This window comes from Erigeron canadensis, chromosome 7 (assembly GCF_010389155.1).
Source record: "Erigeron canadensis isolate Cc75 chromosome 7, C_canadensis_v1, whole genome shotgun sequence".
Taxonomy (NCBI): Eukaryota; Viridiplantae; Streptophyta; class Magnoliopsida; order Asterales; family Asteraceae; genus Erigeron; species Erigeron canadensis.
The window spans coordinates 26,917,082-26,933,643 of NC_057767.1; the positions used below are offsets into that span (position 1 = coordinate 26,917,082).

Sequence of the window (16,562 nt, forward strand, 5' to 3'; positions counted from 1 at the left end):
ACAAAAAAAAAAAACACCACATTACTAAAAAATGGATTCCTCTTCCCCATCTTCTTCATTTTGTGTTCCACCGGAGTTAGACGATTCGTCTACGGGGAGTACTTTTCAGTTTTTTAATCAAGTGTACGCCGAGCTTAAAGATACCGGCACCTCTTCCGACACTCGTAGGTATATTGATCGAGACTGGGAAGAAGCTCACGCGATACTAATGCGTGACTACTTCGTTGAAGACTCAAAGTTTGACGAACCATTTTTTCGTCATCGTTTTCGCATGAGCAAGAGGTTATTTTTGAAGATTGTTGGTGATATTGAAGCTAACTTTAGTTACTTTCAAGAGGGGTACGACGCACGGGGTAAAAAAAGTTGCAGCGCCCTTCAAAAGTGCACATCGGCGATCAAGCAACTGTCTACGGGTGAACCTTCAAACGCGTATGACGAGTATTTATGTATGGCTGCTAGAACGGGACGCGAGACCATGGAGTACTTTTGTGATGCGGTCGTCAATTTTTATCAAAAGGAGTTCTTACGTAGGCCGACATCTCATGACGTTACTCTCATCACACAAGCTCATGAAGAAAGACACTACATTCCAGGAATGCTTGGTAGTCTTGGTTGTACACACATCGAATGGAGGATGTGCCCTAGACACTTAAAAGGGCAATACACGAGGGGTGATCACAAGGTACCTACTATTATGATTGAATGTGTTGCTTCTTATGACTTGTGGATTTGGCATTTGTTTTTCGGTCCTGCTGGATTGAACAACGATGTCAATGTTTTGCAGCAGTCGCCGTTGTTTCAAAACGAACGTAATGGATCCGCGCCAGACAGTTCATTTAGCGTAAATGGACATGATTACAAGCGCGTTTACTACCTTACCGATGGAATCTATCCTAGGTGGGTTGCATTTGTTAAAGCTTATTCTCATCCAGTGGAACAAGATGAAAAGAAATTTAAAAGACTACAAGAGGTTGCAAGAAAGGATGTTGAGCGAGCGTTTGGTGTTATCAAGGGAAAATGGAAGATCTTGGACCGTCCCCTCCGGCTATGGACAAAGGAGAAGATCAAAAAAGTCGCCGTTGCGTGTACTATACTACACAACATGATCATCAAAGACAACGAGCGGACAATATCACCGGTTCATATTATGGATCCACCGGTGCCAAGAGTTTATAACCCGAAAGCAAACCGGGAGACAATGGATGAGAACGTGCATCATCGACTCCAATATGATCTCACGGCGCATGTATCGGCTTTAGATTTATCATTCCTTGACGATCCAGCGATACAGCCACCATCAGTTGCGAGTTTGATTTAGTTGTCTTTATTATCATGTAGAATTTTAGTTTCGGTTTATGTTGTTATGTACTTTTTAATTCATGTTTATGTAATGTTTAGTTTAATTTTAATGAAATATTTTAAGTTTTTAATAAAAAAGAAAAAGTTTGATTAAATTAAATGAAAAAGAAAAAAAATAAAATTTGGGAGGGTTGAGAAAATCATGAATGCCATTAAAAATGATTGGGAGGGATGGTTGAGAGGTTTGAAAAGGAAAATTAAGTTGCAGGTATTTGATTGGTGGAATTTGGGAGGGATGAGAATTTGGGAGGCATGACTCCTCTCCCCCTTATGTCGCCGTCACCCGTCACTATCACCGCCCATCATAGTCGCCAGATTGTGTCATATCCCCATTTACTTTGACTGTTTTCTCTTCATGAGTAACAAATTACCAATTTTCTTTTATATAAAGTTTTTTATTGTTTATTTATGTACAGAATAATTAGCTAATTAATTTATGATGAAATAATCAAGTAATTAATTAAAAGAAAAAGTTTCTTAGCAACTTTTGTTTGATGAATTATAGAATATTTAAATGTTGTTCTACTAGGTGAAACTCGTGCATTGCATCGGATTATTTTGATTTTTACGTAATTCATCATAAATATTTGTTGTTGGATTTTTATTGTATCAAAGATACTTCTTTAAGTACACACATTCCTCAAGGCTTAAACTTTATCATACATTTTTCAATTAATATGTTTGTGGAGAAACTGATGTTCGAATATGTAGATAATGGTAGTAATGATTCTGAGTTGATAGAAAAGGAAGAACACAAAAAATCAGGCATCAAGTCCACATGCTTAAAATAGTACAATATATCATATAGATCTTTGATACAAACATAGGGCCAAGCAATTCATATAAAGCATTTACCATTTGCTACAAATTACTTCATTCTAAGATCTATTTGTAAGGCGCTGTTACAATATGCAAAAGTAGTTAAGACAAAATATCAACTTATGAGACATGTACAAAAGTGTAAATATATTGAGAAGTTTTTGACATCATGAAATTAGCTACATCTTTTTTAAAATTATTACTGACTAAGAATAGCGAATACATGTGTAAGTGTTTGCTAAGTGAAAATAAACAAAAACTAAAGAGAATGGTCGGTGGACAACTTATCTCTAAACTTTCTAACTGAACTTCAATAAAATATTTGAATTTCATATTGTCAACATTCATCTATGTTCACTAATTATTCAAACCTCGATGATTATTGATTAGTCACATATTGAACTTCAACAGATATATTTTCCATATAAATGATTATAAAAAAATTAACTATTAATACAAAACATGATATTATAGGTTTGTTTGTAAAGTAAAATAGTACATTTTTTGGCATTTTGATAACATATATATAAATGAATAACATGGAGATTCAAATAGCATATGGTAATTGTAAGAACTTTTTACTTATTAAATCTAAAAATATAGACAAATAAATGTCGATGGACAAATATGAAAGAGATAAAATAAAAATATAATGGCTTGTTCAAAGATGACATTAGACGTATCTTTGATTTTTTAAGTGTCAATGTTAATAAAATAAATTTAAAAAAAATATTCTTGTCTTAATACAAAATTATCACAGAGACAGAACTTGTGTTTAGAACCATTTGCTCAACTCGTCATCAACTTGTAACCAATAAAAGTCAAGAGTCAACTCAAAGGAAATTGACAGTAGACATATCAGAGCCTTTACTCATATTGGTCTTGAACTTCGCAGTAGGGATACTGAAAAGATAAAACACTCAGACAGATGAACGCAAATCTCCCAAAATTATTGTACAAAGGCTATAAATACGTACATATGCAACAATATGAGTGGTAGTCTCGCCATGAAACAATTTTGGTGCAACTGTTTAAACTATATCAGTCCGTGTAGTGGTATTCTACAGGGCAAAGAATGACAATTCCAATGCGTACGTTATTACAATTGATTATCATAATCAATCTCAAGTGATCACTTTCAAAACACACATCCAAACATCCATATAAAAGTCTTTAGTCAACGGCTCCTATCTAAAGACCTCAAATGAAGATCATGATGAATAGATGAGACCACATACCATTACAATACCATGCACATAAGTAAGGCCAATTGTTCCAGTGATCTGAGTCTCACAACAAATATCAAATAGCAGGGTATTAGGTTCAAAACCAGCCCAATCCCTAGCAAGCGGTTACAATTTTCCTATTGCAGGAGTCATTGTTCACCAATGAGATTTTTAAGGATCACAAAATCATGAATTAGTAGTCAACAACATACGGATAGGTAAAACAGATTAAAAAGCTACATGTGAAGGTCGAGAACTGGAGGGGTTGGTACCAAATCAATATAGCTTCTTTAATACAACTCAAAAAGACAAACAGTTTCAAGTACAATCTTTCTCACTTCTAGTATAATCCACATTTCCAAATAAAACAATATAGAAAACTTTTCTGTTGTTGACCCATTTGACCCATTAAAGATAAAAAAACAAATTTTATATTTCAGCTATTTCGGTTAAACATTGACACCTTAACTTTCGTAGCCTGGTATAGAAATCTGTATAATAAATCAATGACGGAAGAGGAAAGAAATCACTTAAGATCAATATATAACCCTTTATAACAGGATGCCCTGCCCAAATAAACTCACTTAAAGAGTTGTGCACATTGAAAATAGACGTTGGGAGACTCTGAAGTCTCGCCCTATTCGACTCATTTCGTATGTTTCCTCTCTTGGTATTAGTGTTTGATTCACCCTGTTTGAGAAATGCATAATAAGTATGTGGGTAGAAAATGTACCTCTAGGTGACATTCTTTCAGAAATTTGCACTTAATGTATTGCAACGGGTGCATGTCATGAGTTTTATAAACAATCTTTAGGATCATTCAAAGAAAGCTCTCATCTTGTGACCACAAAATAATTCTAAAATTGTAAGAGAAAAAAGGGTTTACAAATAGGCTATTTGTAATAACCTGAATGATAAGTGAGACCTCAAAAATGTTGGATTCAATGGACCCAACTTTGGAAATATTGCCCGAGGTCCTTCCTATAACATTCTTTGAAAAACTTTAAAAAATCTCACTCAACTGTTCCCTTTTACGACTCTTATGCAGAAACTATTCCGGTAACCTCGAACTCCGGCTTTTAAATATTCTATAATATTGTACATATAGAGAAGCATGAGGCTTTAGTAACGGTCGATTGGAAGATTACCCATTCTTGGCCAATTGAAGTAAAAAAAAGCATCCTAAAAACAGAGTTGAAACCTAAAAGCCTTTTTTACCAATGAGAAGAGGCTCAGTTAGTTTTTTCCCAACAATTACCCTTTAAAAGCCTAATAGCCTATTTTAGCATCTCAGTCTGTGAGAAATTAGAGAAACATATTTCTAACTGGTTCTGACATATACCTACTGATTTTTTCTTGTTGTACGAATCCTCTTTGACTTACTCTTTAAAAGTTATTGCACTTAAAACTCGAAAAGAATGCGAATAGAACATTCAACATAAAAATTAGATTATAGACCATATGCACTGTCCTTCTCGAATAGGTGGCCGATAGATTATAAACTAAACAACTTGTTTTTCTTGGTATTGTATCTAGAAGTGACTACAATACGATATTACACTTTCGACTCCTATGTACGCACCCACCACTCAATATCTAAGTAACAATTCACCAATGAAAGAGAGCTACAGAATTCCTAATAAACGCATACCTTGATAAATGGATGTTCAATACAAACAATTATCTTATGGCATATCATGAGTGTGCATGACAATCAAAACTATAAAAAAAAAAGAAAAAAAAAAAAAGAAAAATTAGAGACTTGCAGAGTTGCAAGAGCAACAATAGATGTGCATTTTCGAGGAAAAAAATATAACTTAAACAATTACCATCTATATGAACAACTAATTAGCCTTATTGAGCAATATATATTGCGTTCATAATATGCTTTCCATAAAGAAACAATGATGTTTATAAAACAACTAAAAAAAACCCATCATTTACTTGTAAATGATTTTCAAAAAATGGTTAAAGTAAAAATTAGTTTTTTCCAACTAAAAAACGCATACCAATATGTAAAAAATTGTTTTTTCACAACAAAGTCCCTGCGTTATTTTTTCAAACTCATAAGAACATGACTGTCTTCATATGTAACAACATGAGGGTCTTCATATATGTGTCTCTCTATATATAACGATATTCATGATTTATATATCCAAAACCCACACGGAGATGAATCATATATAGATACAAACATACAAATATAGATTCAAGTAATATACAAATACATTCTAACAAACAAACATGAGGTAGATAAAACATACCAGGAATATAAAGGATCGGGAGTAGCAACTTTGAATGCGGACTATATATATAGTTATTGTATCCATCTTATTTAAAACCCTAAATCCTTAAAACTTTAGGGATTTGAGATATCATCTCAAAAGGAATTGATGGAACTAATTTTGGATGGTTTATTTGTTTCCTGAAATAATAAATTATCAACTGAAGTTGAAATTCAAATAGTCTGGAGATCTGTATGGAGTGTAATACATAATTATGGATGTATGGAGTGTAGGCATAGAGTATGAGTTTGTTTATCAAATGTGGATTTCCCGTTCAGAAACAAAATCTATATTGGTTCAAGTGGTAGAGACGCCGTCACGAGAGTTTAGAGGTCTCCGGTTCGAAGCCCGATATTGAAATTTTTTATTAAAAAATGATTAAGTGGCTTATTATATATACTTAGGCGGACACTCCACATTAGCAAATTAGTTGTTTATGTGGTTGATGACATGTCACTTGAATCATTCTGGTGGTGCCACATAAGAAAATGCTGACATGGCGAGCTTATAGATCGCCACGTGAGCGCATTTTGATAGGCTTTTATATATATACTAGGTTTTTGACCCGCGCGATGCGCGAGCTGTATAAAAAACTATATAATACACTTTATATATGAAGAAACGATAGCAAACATATTTCATTATAATTACGTGATGTGAACTATATAAATAGTTTAATAACATACAAACATATGGTTGAACAGAAATAGATTCAACCAAAAGCTTGACAAAATATGAACTTAAAGAGATAGAAGGACTTAAGCTATTAAGCTATACTTTAAATTATCATTAAGAATTTAGTAATATGTTTTTCTTCTAGTAATTTGCCTTTTGTTGCCACTAAATGATCTACATCTAGAACATGTATCATGTAGTCATCTTGTTACAATAGAACTCAAAGACATACAATTTGATCCTTAATGTAGAGTGACAATTCCACTACATTTCTCTCCAAAAAAGTTAAAAGTCACATGAAAAATTACAATTGCCTGGATATATAATTCAAAGAGGGTAATTTGACTATGCCTTATGTGTTGAATGTTCTTCTTAACATCCAAAAAGTAAAACAGTTATATTCATTTGAAGGTGTTGCTGCGATTTTTAGAAATGGATTATCAACACCATGGTATGGTGGTTTTAATTTTTGTTTAATCTAATTGACTAATCCAGAAGAGGTAGAATGTGCCGTTCCAAAAAAGAAAGAAAAAGAAAATTAGGATGTAGAATTTGGTTTAAGGGTGGGGTAGCTAGGTCTCGGACTCCGAGTGATTTACAATTACTTGAATTTATATGACTCAATTTTCTTTGGGTTTTGCTAAACGAAACCCTAAGGGTTTTTGTTAAAGTGTATTAATTAGTTGTACGTTTACCATAAAACCCATCTTATTTGTACTTACCGGCTATTGACAAAGAAGAAGGTATACACCAAAGTATTTTTTATACTTAAAAGAGGATATTGTTTATTAAAACAAAAAATTTAAATTTGGAACATATATTCAAGGTGTAGTTAATATAATGTTAAGATTTATGAGTTTCAATGTTAGCTTTTAACTAATTAAATCTATTTTTTACACTTAATTTGTTTTATTTTTGTATATTCATATAGTTTTGAAAACTTCCATATAATCATCATAAGAAAAAAAGGAAAAGAACTTTATGTAATGTTGAATAAAAAAGATAATGAAATATCATTAGGTATAAACGTGATTTTTTAGTTAAAGAGAAAATATTATTTTATCTAATGAAAAGATCTTAGATTTTTACAATATATTTATTTATTATTTATTAATTAATTATTAATATTAATATATAATATATATGGGGTGAGATAATTTGAGACCACCTCTTATTTTAGGACCAACTAGGACCATTGATTTTTGTATACCATCATGATCTACTACGATATACAAGACTTTTTTGTAAAAACACTAAGACTTTCCGGCGATGGATCCATAGAAAAATCATGTGTAAGTGTGTAAGTTAACTTACATATGATTTTTCTGTGGGCCCGTCGCTTGAAAGTCTTAGTGTTTTTACAAAAAAGTCTTGTATATCATAGTAGATCATGATGGTGGTGTGTAACTTACGAAAATCAATGGTCCTTTTTTAGACTTTTTTTAGTTGGTCTCAAATTATCTTTCCCCTAATATATATAATATATATATATATTTTTCTAAATATATAGTTTATTTTTGAAAAAAATATGGAGTTGACACATAGAATAAAATCCTATGTGACACTTTTTCAATATAGTTTTAGATTGTAAGAGGGCTTTAAAAAACTTGATTAACTACTTTTTTTATAAGAGTTATAGATATATAGATTCGCATCTTAGTATCCCGGATTATTTTAATTTTTTTCTTTAACAGCAACAAAGATTTATTAACTTAAGCAAGATGGTAGACCCAAGTTAGAACGTTTGTACCAGTGAGAAGGGAAATTTGAAGGATTTATGAGATACAAATAAGATCAATTGGGTTTACTTTTCAAAAATCTAGCACTGTATCCGGGCAATGCGGTAATGGTTGTGGCGGCAACGGTTTGGTGGTGGGGGGCGACTGTTGGTGGTGGAGGCGACGTCGAGTGGTGTAGATAAATGATGTAAAAGTAATTGATGTAAAAGGTTAATGAAGATATTTTAGATAAAGGAATGATATTGTAATTTAATCACTAATGGTATTTTAGATAATTCATCCATACCTTTTAAAGAGAAGGTTGTTTTATTTATTAAATAGTATAAAAATATAGATATAGATTAGGTGTATAGGAGAATTAAGATTAAGAAATAAGGGTATTTTTTGGTATAAAAAAGTGTTGAATTTCCTTAAATATGAGCAATATATATATGGGCTAATTACTTGGAAAATCCCTTAACTTGTCACTAAAACCTTTTCTGGGGTTCGAGCAAAAAAAAGTTCTATTGTGAGGAAAGAAAAAGGCTAAAACCTCTTTTGTGGGATTATGACCTATTTTTGCTGACGTGGACTTGTTTTTTGACCGGTTGTATTTTTCCTTTTTCTTCTATTTACAAAGCCTCTGCCATATCATTCACTATATACACATATATAATAATTAACCCAATTAAGTGTTCTTTTGCGTGATACGATTTTGGTAGTACTAGGACTAGCTATTTTCATTACGGCTAATCATGTCTTTATTGGATATTCATCTCCAGTTGATTAGTTAGTCAGACGCAAGATCATGATCATCAAATATATTCAAAGACGGAAAATCCAAGAATGGAAGTCATATTTCTTCCAACAACAACATGTACTGCAACAACAAAATGAACCTGATTTTGACAAAATCACCCCAATTAATCACACACATACAGTAACAATTAACCCAATTATCTTCTATGGGAATCAAAAAACTCAACAACAAAATCAGCCACCGATCTTTATAAACAACAACCACCTCTGTCCTGCTCGATGGTCAATGGGAGACAAACCGTATACACATAGATCTATACACACACATACATATACATATTCCTATTTATATACACATACATATACATATATATTAATCGTTGTCGGAAATGAAGCTTGCCGGAATCTCCCACACTATCATCTCCGACGGTAATTGTTGTGGCGGCTGTGGAATTTGTAAAACAAGAGGAAGCAGAAGCAGCAGTTGTTGTTTTGTCTTTTCATCAGGTCTCACAACACAGCACCACCACTACCGGCGATCGCCGAAATCGGGTTAGGATTGTGGTAGTTTGATTAGGGTTTATTAATTTTAGGGTTTTCTTTAGAATGGAAATGGTGAGATTAATGTTTTTGAAAGATTAATCTATCAATGGTGATACTATTGTTATTGATCTTTGTGGCTGTGGAGAGATAGATACAGATGTTGAATTGATGATGAGATTACATACAATAGAAATATACAAAGTAGATAGATACACTATACACATATGATGGATTATCTATGTGGAAAAATGAGACTATTTATAAATGACGTGTAATATCCATGTAATCAGAAATAAGTTAACAATAAAAGAAAATGTGTTTTAAAAATATTTTTAACTGGCTACTTGTATTGAGCCCCATAAAAAATGTTTTAGCCGGTTTTTTTTCCTTATAATAGAACTTTTTTTTGTTCGAGCCCCAGAAAAGGTTTTAGTGACAAGTTGAGGGACTTTCTAAGTAATTAGCCCTATATATATCTATAAACCCTTATAAAGAGAATAAGGTTTAAGACTTTAAACACTTTTTAGAATATCCCTAAATTACCCCTAACCATAAAATAAGTAACACATGTTCACTTCACACCACTTCTTTGTCTCTCTTTCTTTTATACTATCACTTTCCAGTGTCTATCATCACTGACACCCCGACCATCGCCTTCTGTATCCATCATCACCACACTTAACTATCGTTTTCTAAATAGTACCGCTGCAATGCGCGGACACCCATCTAGTGTTTTATAAGGGGTTATAGACATAGATAAAAAAAAACTGAATTGGATTTTCTTTGAATACAAAAATATAATTAATAACCTAAATAGGTGAAATGAGAGTTATATAGACGGCTTGGACGAATTGTTTACGAAATACGCTTATTATTTACTAAATCATTGTACGAGTCTAATATAGCATAATTTGTCAAAAGATTGCATCAACATGGTTGTCAAAAGGAAGACTTTGGGACTAAGCTTAATGGTCAAGTCCTCATTTTAGATGTGCTTAATGGTCAAGTCCTCTTTTTAGATGTGATGTAAGTGTGTATAACATAACATAGGTACTACCAGAGGCGGTATTAAAAAATATTTTTCTGAACGAGCAAAATTAAAAAATCCGTGAAATATAAATATAAAAGGGGTCAAAATGTTAAAAACCTATGATTTTTTTTTTAAAATTAACGAAAAGTTTGAAAATACATGACAAAATCTAAATTTTAAGGGCATTTGCCCCTCATGTGGTACCGCCCCTGATACTACCAACTAACATCTTGCCGTAAAAAGGTTATGGCTCAAAACAAATTTTTCTAGCAAATTTGTAAGCTTCTATTACTGTGATTACAGTTTTATATAAGCGCAATTTATATAACAATTGTAATCTTGATCACACATGCCCATGTACATTTACATCTACATCTACAGATATCTAATGTAGATATCTAATAAGGAAATTATATATATATTCTCGATCCATAGCAAATATTACTGAATGATTAAAGTGTCGTCTTTTTTTTTTTTAAACAACAAGTTGATAGTTAGTAGTTAGCATTTGAGATAATACAGTAAAATTCAATTGGACAGTATGCTGAGCTCAAACCAAGCATTATGTAATTATGTTTTCAGTTTTTCACCTCTTCTTTTAATTAAGGACTAATTGTTTATAAAGTACCACAACTTGTACCAAATAGCTTTATTGTAGTCCAAACAAAAAACGCACCTATTATAACCTTAAACTTGTCAAAAAAAAATATATGGAGTCACCGTTATTTTTCTATCAGAAAATGCTGACGTGTACCATTAGTTTTTGTTTACCTTTATTTATCAATCCACATCATTTATATATTCCACCTCGATGTATATATATATATATATAAAACATGATTAACTCAAAAAATACACGATTAGCCCAAATTGAGTCCAGCGATTCGGGTTTCTCTCCACCAGATCCGTTCATAGTGTCGGGTTTTTCAAGTAGGATTTCAACAGGAAAACTTTCAAATTCATCTTTATCCCAAAAATAAAAAGTAAAAGAAGGTGAAGAGGGTTTGTGGGGAGATCGAAATCAGTAGAAGGAATTGATGGAGGCTTCAAAGGAGGGGAACAACGATGGTGGGCAGAGGAGATGGTGGCCAGAGTCGTCGGGGAGATTGAAAACAAGTTTAAGGTCATAAAGGACGCGTTTTATGTTTGGACCCCAATAAAGCTATTTGGTACAAGTTGGGGTACTTTCTAAACAATCAATTAACTCCAAGAAGAAGACTTAATTAGCTGCCTGGAATGTTTTCTTCGTTAAATGTAAATCGATATTAGAAATCTTGTTTGGGTACCTTTATAGTAATTTAACCATTTTGAGCTCCAACGAAATTTCTTGTACATTTCCTTGATGTTTCTCATAACTTTAACTTTCTATGCCTTGTCCTTGCATATAAATATGTACGGATTATAAGTCTATACCTATCTTTTCTTCTAACGAATCGCAATAACAAATTTAGCTGAATTATCACACAGTTTAGTTATATAATTATGTTTTTAGTTTTTCACCTCTCCTTTTATTCACTCCCATTTAACCAATTTTAACTTCCAACCATTTTATTGTATATTTTCTTATCTTACTCAGAACTTTAACGATTTTAATCTTGCAATCTATGTATTTATCAGAAATAGAAGACAAACGGGCAACAAGATGTTAATTGTTTAACAAAGTATTCTATATATGCTACTATAAATATATTTTCTTATATAAGTCCAAGATTCGCTACTCTTTTTTTATATAAATCTACATATCTATACCCTTGTAAAGAGAACTAGATTAAGAAATTAAGCATATTTTTTCTTCTTAAAATACCTCTACTTAAACATAAAACCCTTATATTCCCCATTGTCTCTAATCATAACATATTCTCATCGACCTTCTGTCACCCTCCGCCGCCACCCTCCTTCTCCACCGCCTCTCTTGATCACCACCACCACCCTTCATCTCCACCGCCGTCGTAACGCGCGGGCACTAGGCTCGTTATCTTGTTATAAGACTATAAGAGAACTTCTGAATGTTGCTAAGAGATTCATCATATACATTGTATATGGCGTTCATGGCCATACTTTTTGCCTTGGTTTCGCAACTACATCTTTGCATTGATGAAGGATCGTTGAAGGGGTTACGAATTTCCGTTACATTATTTGTCATCAACTTTGTTGCCGCGTGGTGGGCATTACAAGAAACCACCCAATGTACGGACGGACATAGCCACTCGTTGATATTTCAGATAATATTTTACTTTACCATGATATCGAGCCCTGGATTTTTGCTCTATATACTGGTACTCCAACCAGTATTAGGCCGCTTCCAAACCGCTTTTGATTATGTTAACGAAATTTACAGACAGTTATTTGTGACAAAAACACTTAATCCTTCAAAAGAACTTTCAATCATTCCAGATGCCACGGACAATGAAAATGAAAGTTTGCCGCCCATGGAAACAGAAGAAACTAGTCATATCGATACTTCTGGTAGTCCCAATACTGATCAGAAAAACGATAGCCTTGTTATTACCACGGTGAATTAAGATTTAAGCACATATGTTAGCTCTCCTGCTTGACCGATTTTATCCTGAACAAGGAGCTGCTGTCCATGTGAAATCATTAGCAAAAGAAAAGAAGGCCGACGATCCTATGTGCGTTTCCATTGATAATTTGTTTAGGAGGCTAACACTTTTGAAGCTTTTCCGAATTTCCCTTTGTTATGTAAATTGGTTAAATGAAATTGTTGACAAGTTGAAACATAATATTATCTAACAGGTTTAGCTAACAGGGCTCCCGGTAACCATACATGTCACACCTCATCAGTTTTGTCACATGAGCTCTACCTTAAACTTACATACACTACCACAATATCTCATCATCACTATTTTTTTTTATTGAATTACATATATAAATCCACACAGGCCCACACACATACAAAAAGGGGAGAAACCATACACGGCCCAGTGCCCCACGCCCCTCATCTCTACCTTGTTAGTTAACCGTCAAGGCGCTGCCTATGGCGTCGGTTTGACACAATCGTTGGGCTTCCTCTTAGCATTGGAACTTGTACATGGTTTACTAAACAATCAAGTTCAATGAGATGCAAGCTGTTTACTCGAAATGTTATGTCATGTGACTTGGACTCGGTTCATTTCGATTGAACCAACATGTGGATCTTTTTGCTGAAACATGTCATTGAAGATAAACAGAAGAAGAAGAAAATATAGTCATAGTAGCATCTATCTTATATATAGTACACATATAATAGTAAATGATAAAGAAATGATTAAATAATGGGAAGTGATATTTGTACCATTATATTTGATGGATGTACCACATCATACAAGTTGCACGACTAACTGTACAAGTCAGCACGACACAGTTGTGTTAGATGTATCAAAATAAGTGGTACACATATAATAGTAAATGATAAAGAAATGATTAAATAATGAAAAGTGATATTTGTACCATTATATTTGATGGATGTACCACATCATACAAGTTGCACGACTAACTGTACAAGTCAGTACGACACAGTTGTGGTAGATGTATCAAAATAAGTGGTACTAATATAATGTTAACCATAATATGAGTATACTCCATTACTCCATAATATGAAGTCCTCGTGATAAACAATATATAATACTAACTTTAAAAGGGAACTTCCGATGAATTTATAGCTAGCTGGAAGAAGTTATAAAAAGGCCAGGCGATTACTAGCCGGCCTGCCGGAGGGGTATGTCAAAGCTATATATATGATGCATATATAGTCATAGGTGAAAGCTATGAATAGGATCATAGCATATATTATGATGATGATATGAATAGGATCAGATTATCAGAAGAAGTGAGTTGAAATGGAGTATTTATAGTGCTAGGTGAAAGCTGTAAAAGTCTTTGTTTGAAAATTTCAAAGTCGGAGTTCAAAGTTTCAAACTAACTTTTATGGGACTATGTAATGGAGAGGTGTTGAGAAACTTCACGCAGGCAACTAACTTTATGTGGGACACTAATTTAAGTGGAATGAAGGTATTGAGAAACTTCATGCACGAAATTAACTAAGCTAATCAAGTGGAAGGAAGTTGTTGAGAAAGTTTCTAAAAGTAAAGTCTAGAAAATATATATGAAAAATCACCAGCATTATACTATACCCGCACCCGATGTGGTAGCTAGTGACAAACTACATCGAAATCATCACTGCTGTTAAAAAAAAAAAAATTTATTGATTTATTTAAAATTATTATTACAGAAACCGTATGAACATCGAATAGACTTTAGAGCCAAACCATGAACCCGAGTACGTACCATATATTTCATATTCCGCAAATGCGCAAAAGAACAGAGTGTCCTCTCATACAAGTACCCGTTCAACAATCTTGCATGTCATCTTGACTGTTAATAAACAAAACTAAAACCAGACACGTACCATGGAATATAATTCCACGAGCACTAATCATCAAATTCACTGGTGTCTGGAATTCAACCGATCTCTCATACAAGTGAATTTGATGCGAAGGATCTGGACATCTAATTCACTTGATCTAAGAGATATATTAATTGGTTAAAAGTAGATAACATTCCAAGAGAAAATGTTGATTTCGAGCATTTCACCCAATACATTGTATGCATCATTTACCAAACGAGTGTTGCCATAGAAATCAATGCGCCATATTAGATTGATTGTTTCAGATCAAAACATGGACTTAATGATTTTTTGGTCATGTATGATTTGAATTTGTCTTGAAAATGATTATGATATGAGGCATTGTTCAAATAGGTTTGCTAGAGATGAAGACTTAATGAGTTTGTGTGGATGCAACTATTTTGGCTTCCAAAAATAGAATTAAAAGAAAAAAAAAGATTATGGCACCGGAATATAACTAACTATGACTCAATGGTTATGTAATGTAGTGACCTTTCAAGTTGGCTATCTGATGTAAGTACGTTCCATTTTTGTTCTTTTAATGTATTCTACCGGGTAACATCCTATTTGTAACCGGTAATGCCACGTTGGATATAAGAAAGAATACGGATTAAGGCACCGGAGTGTAATCAACTATGAGTGAATGGTCATGTAATGTAGTAATCTATGAAAGTGTTAAAGTTGATGTAAGAACCTCTCTGTTTTGTTCACTCGATGTACCCTACCAGGTTACTCTGATGACTTTATACTCTAGTCATCTTCTCCGGCTAAATTCCGGCACTATCTTCGGTGACAACAATTTTTTCGAAGAGCAAAGGTGAAATTGTAACTAAATGTTTAACTTCAATCCCGAACACAAATCAACACTAGATATAGATAGATGCATATATACATTTATTGATTTCAGAACACGATTCAATAATAATCATACTCAAACCCTAATTCCCAAATTGGATTGTGTTATGATCACCCCATCATCGCTAACCATAAAGATCCGGCCATCCCATCCCCACCACAATCAAGATCCAACAACTTTGGTTTGCAATGGGGTAAAAGGGGGGATTTTGACAGAGAATGACGACGGTGCTTTTTTGGGTGGCGGCTGACATTTGTTTATTTTATTGGTGGCAATCAGCGGTGGCACGTGTCCGGACTTGGAGACGGTGAAGAGATGACCGCACCTCTTGAATGGAAGAAAAAATGAGACCGAGACCACCCACTGCAACCTTGTCAGAGTCTAAGACCATCCACCATTGACCATCCATTTCGTCGGAGTTCATAACCCACAACTGTAACCATGACCGTACAACATGTCAACCGGTACATGAAAAGTACAAAAATGAGAGGTTCTTACATTAGATAGTCAGTTTTAAAAATCACTACATAACATAACCATTCAGTCATAGTTGGTTACACTCTAGTGCCATAATCCCAAAGTAAAACTAATATTGTTACCGGCTACCGGTACAATAGGTCAACCGATATATTAAAAGAACAAAAATGAAAGGTACTTACATCAGATAACCAATTTGAAAGGTCACTACATTACATAACCATTGAGTCATGGTTGGTTACACTTCAGTGCCATAATCCCAAAAAAATCTACTAAAACTAATGATAATAAATATCTAATCCATTAGCATATGTTTACAACTATAACTTGACATATCGAGAAATTTATTTTAACAATCAATCCATACAACAAAATGCACAGAACATAATTTTTATGATTATTTTCAGACATCA

General features: G+C 33.4%; 1 protein-coding gene and 2 long non-coding RNA genes across 4 annotated transcripts; 1 reads left to right on the top strand and 2 right to left on the bottom strand.

Moving 5' to 3' along the window:
- Positions 1-208: 208 nt before the first annotated feature.
- On the top strand, positions 209-1,318 carry LOC122609190 (protein ALP1-like). The gene has a single exon (XM_043782248.1). It carries the CDS (start codon positions 209-211, stop codon positions 1,316-1,318), a length of 1,110 nt encoding a protein of 369 aa, XP_043638183.1.
- A 1,517-nt stretch (positions 1,319-2,835) lies between these two features.
- On the bottom strand, positions 2,836-6,022 carry LOC122608243. Of its 2 annotated transcripts, none has more exons than XR_006325190.1 (2): positions 5,669-6,022; positions 2,836-3,081 (listed from the first exon to the last, which is right to left on the bottom strand). It is a non-coding gene; the product is annotated as an uncharacterized LOC122608243 (long non-coding RNA). The 2 variants fall into 2 exon arrangements; XR_006325189.1 differs by having other exon boundaries at positions 2,836-4,094.
- A 7,111-nt stretch (positions 6,023-13,133) lies between these two features.
- On the bottom strand, positions 13,134-14,281 carry LOC122606906. Its single transcript, XR_006324999.1, has 2 exons — positions 13,862-14,281; positions 13,134-13,752 (listed from the first exon to the last, which is right to left on the bottom strand). It is a non-coding gene; the product is annotated as an uncharacterized LOC122606906 (long non-coding RNA).
- Positions 14,282-16,562: the final 2,281 nt, after the last annotated feature.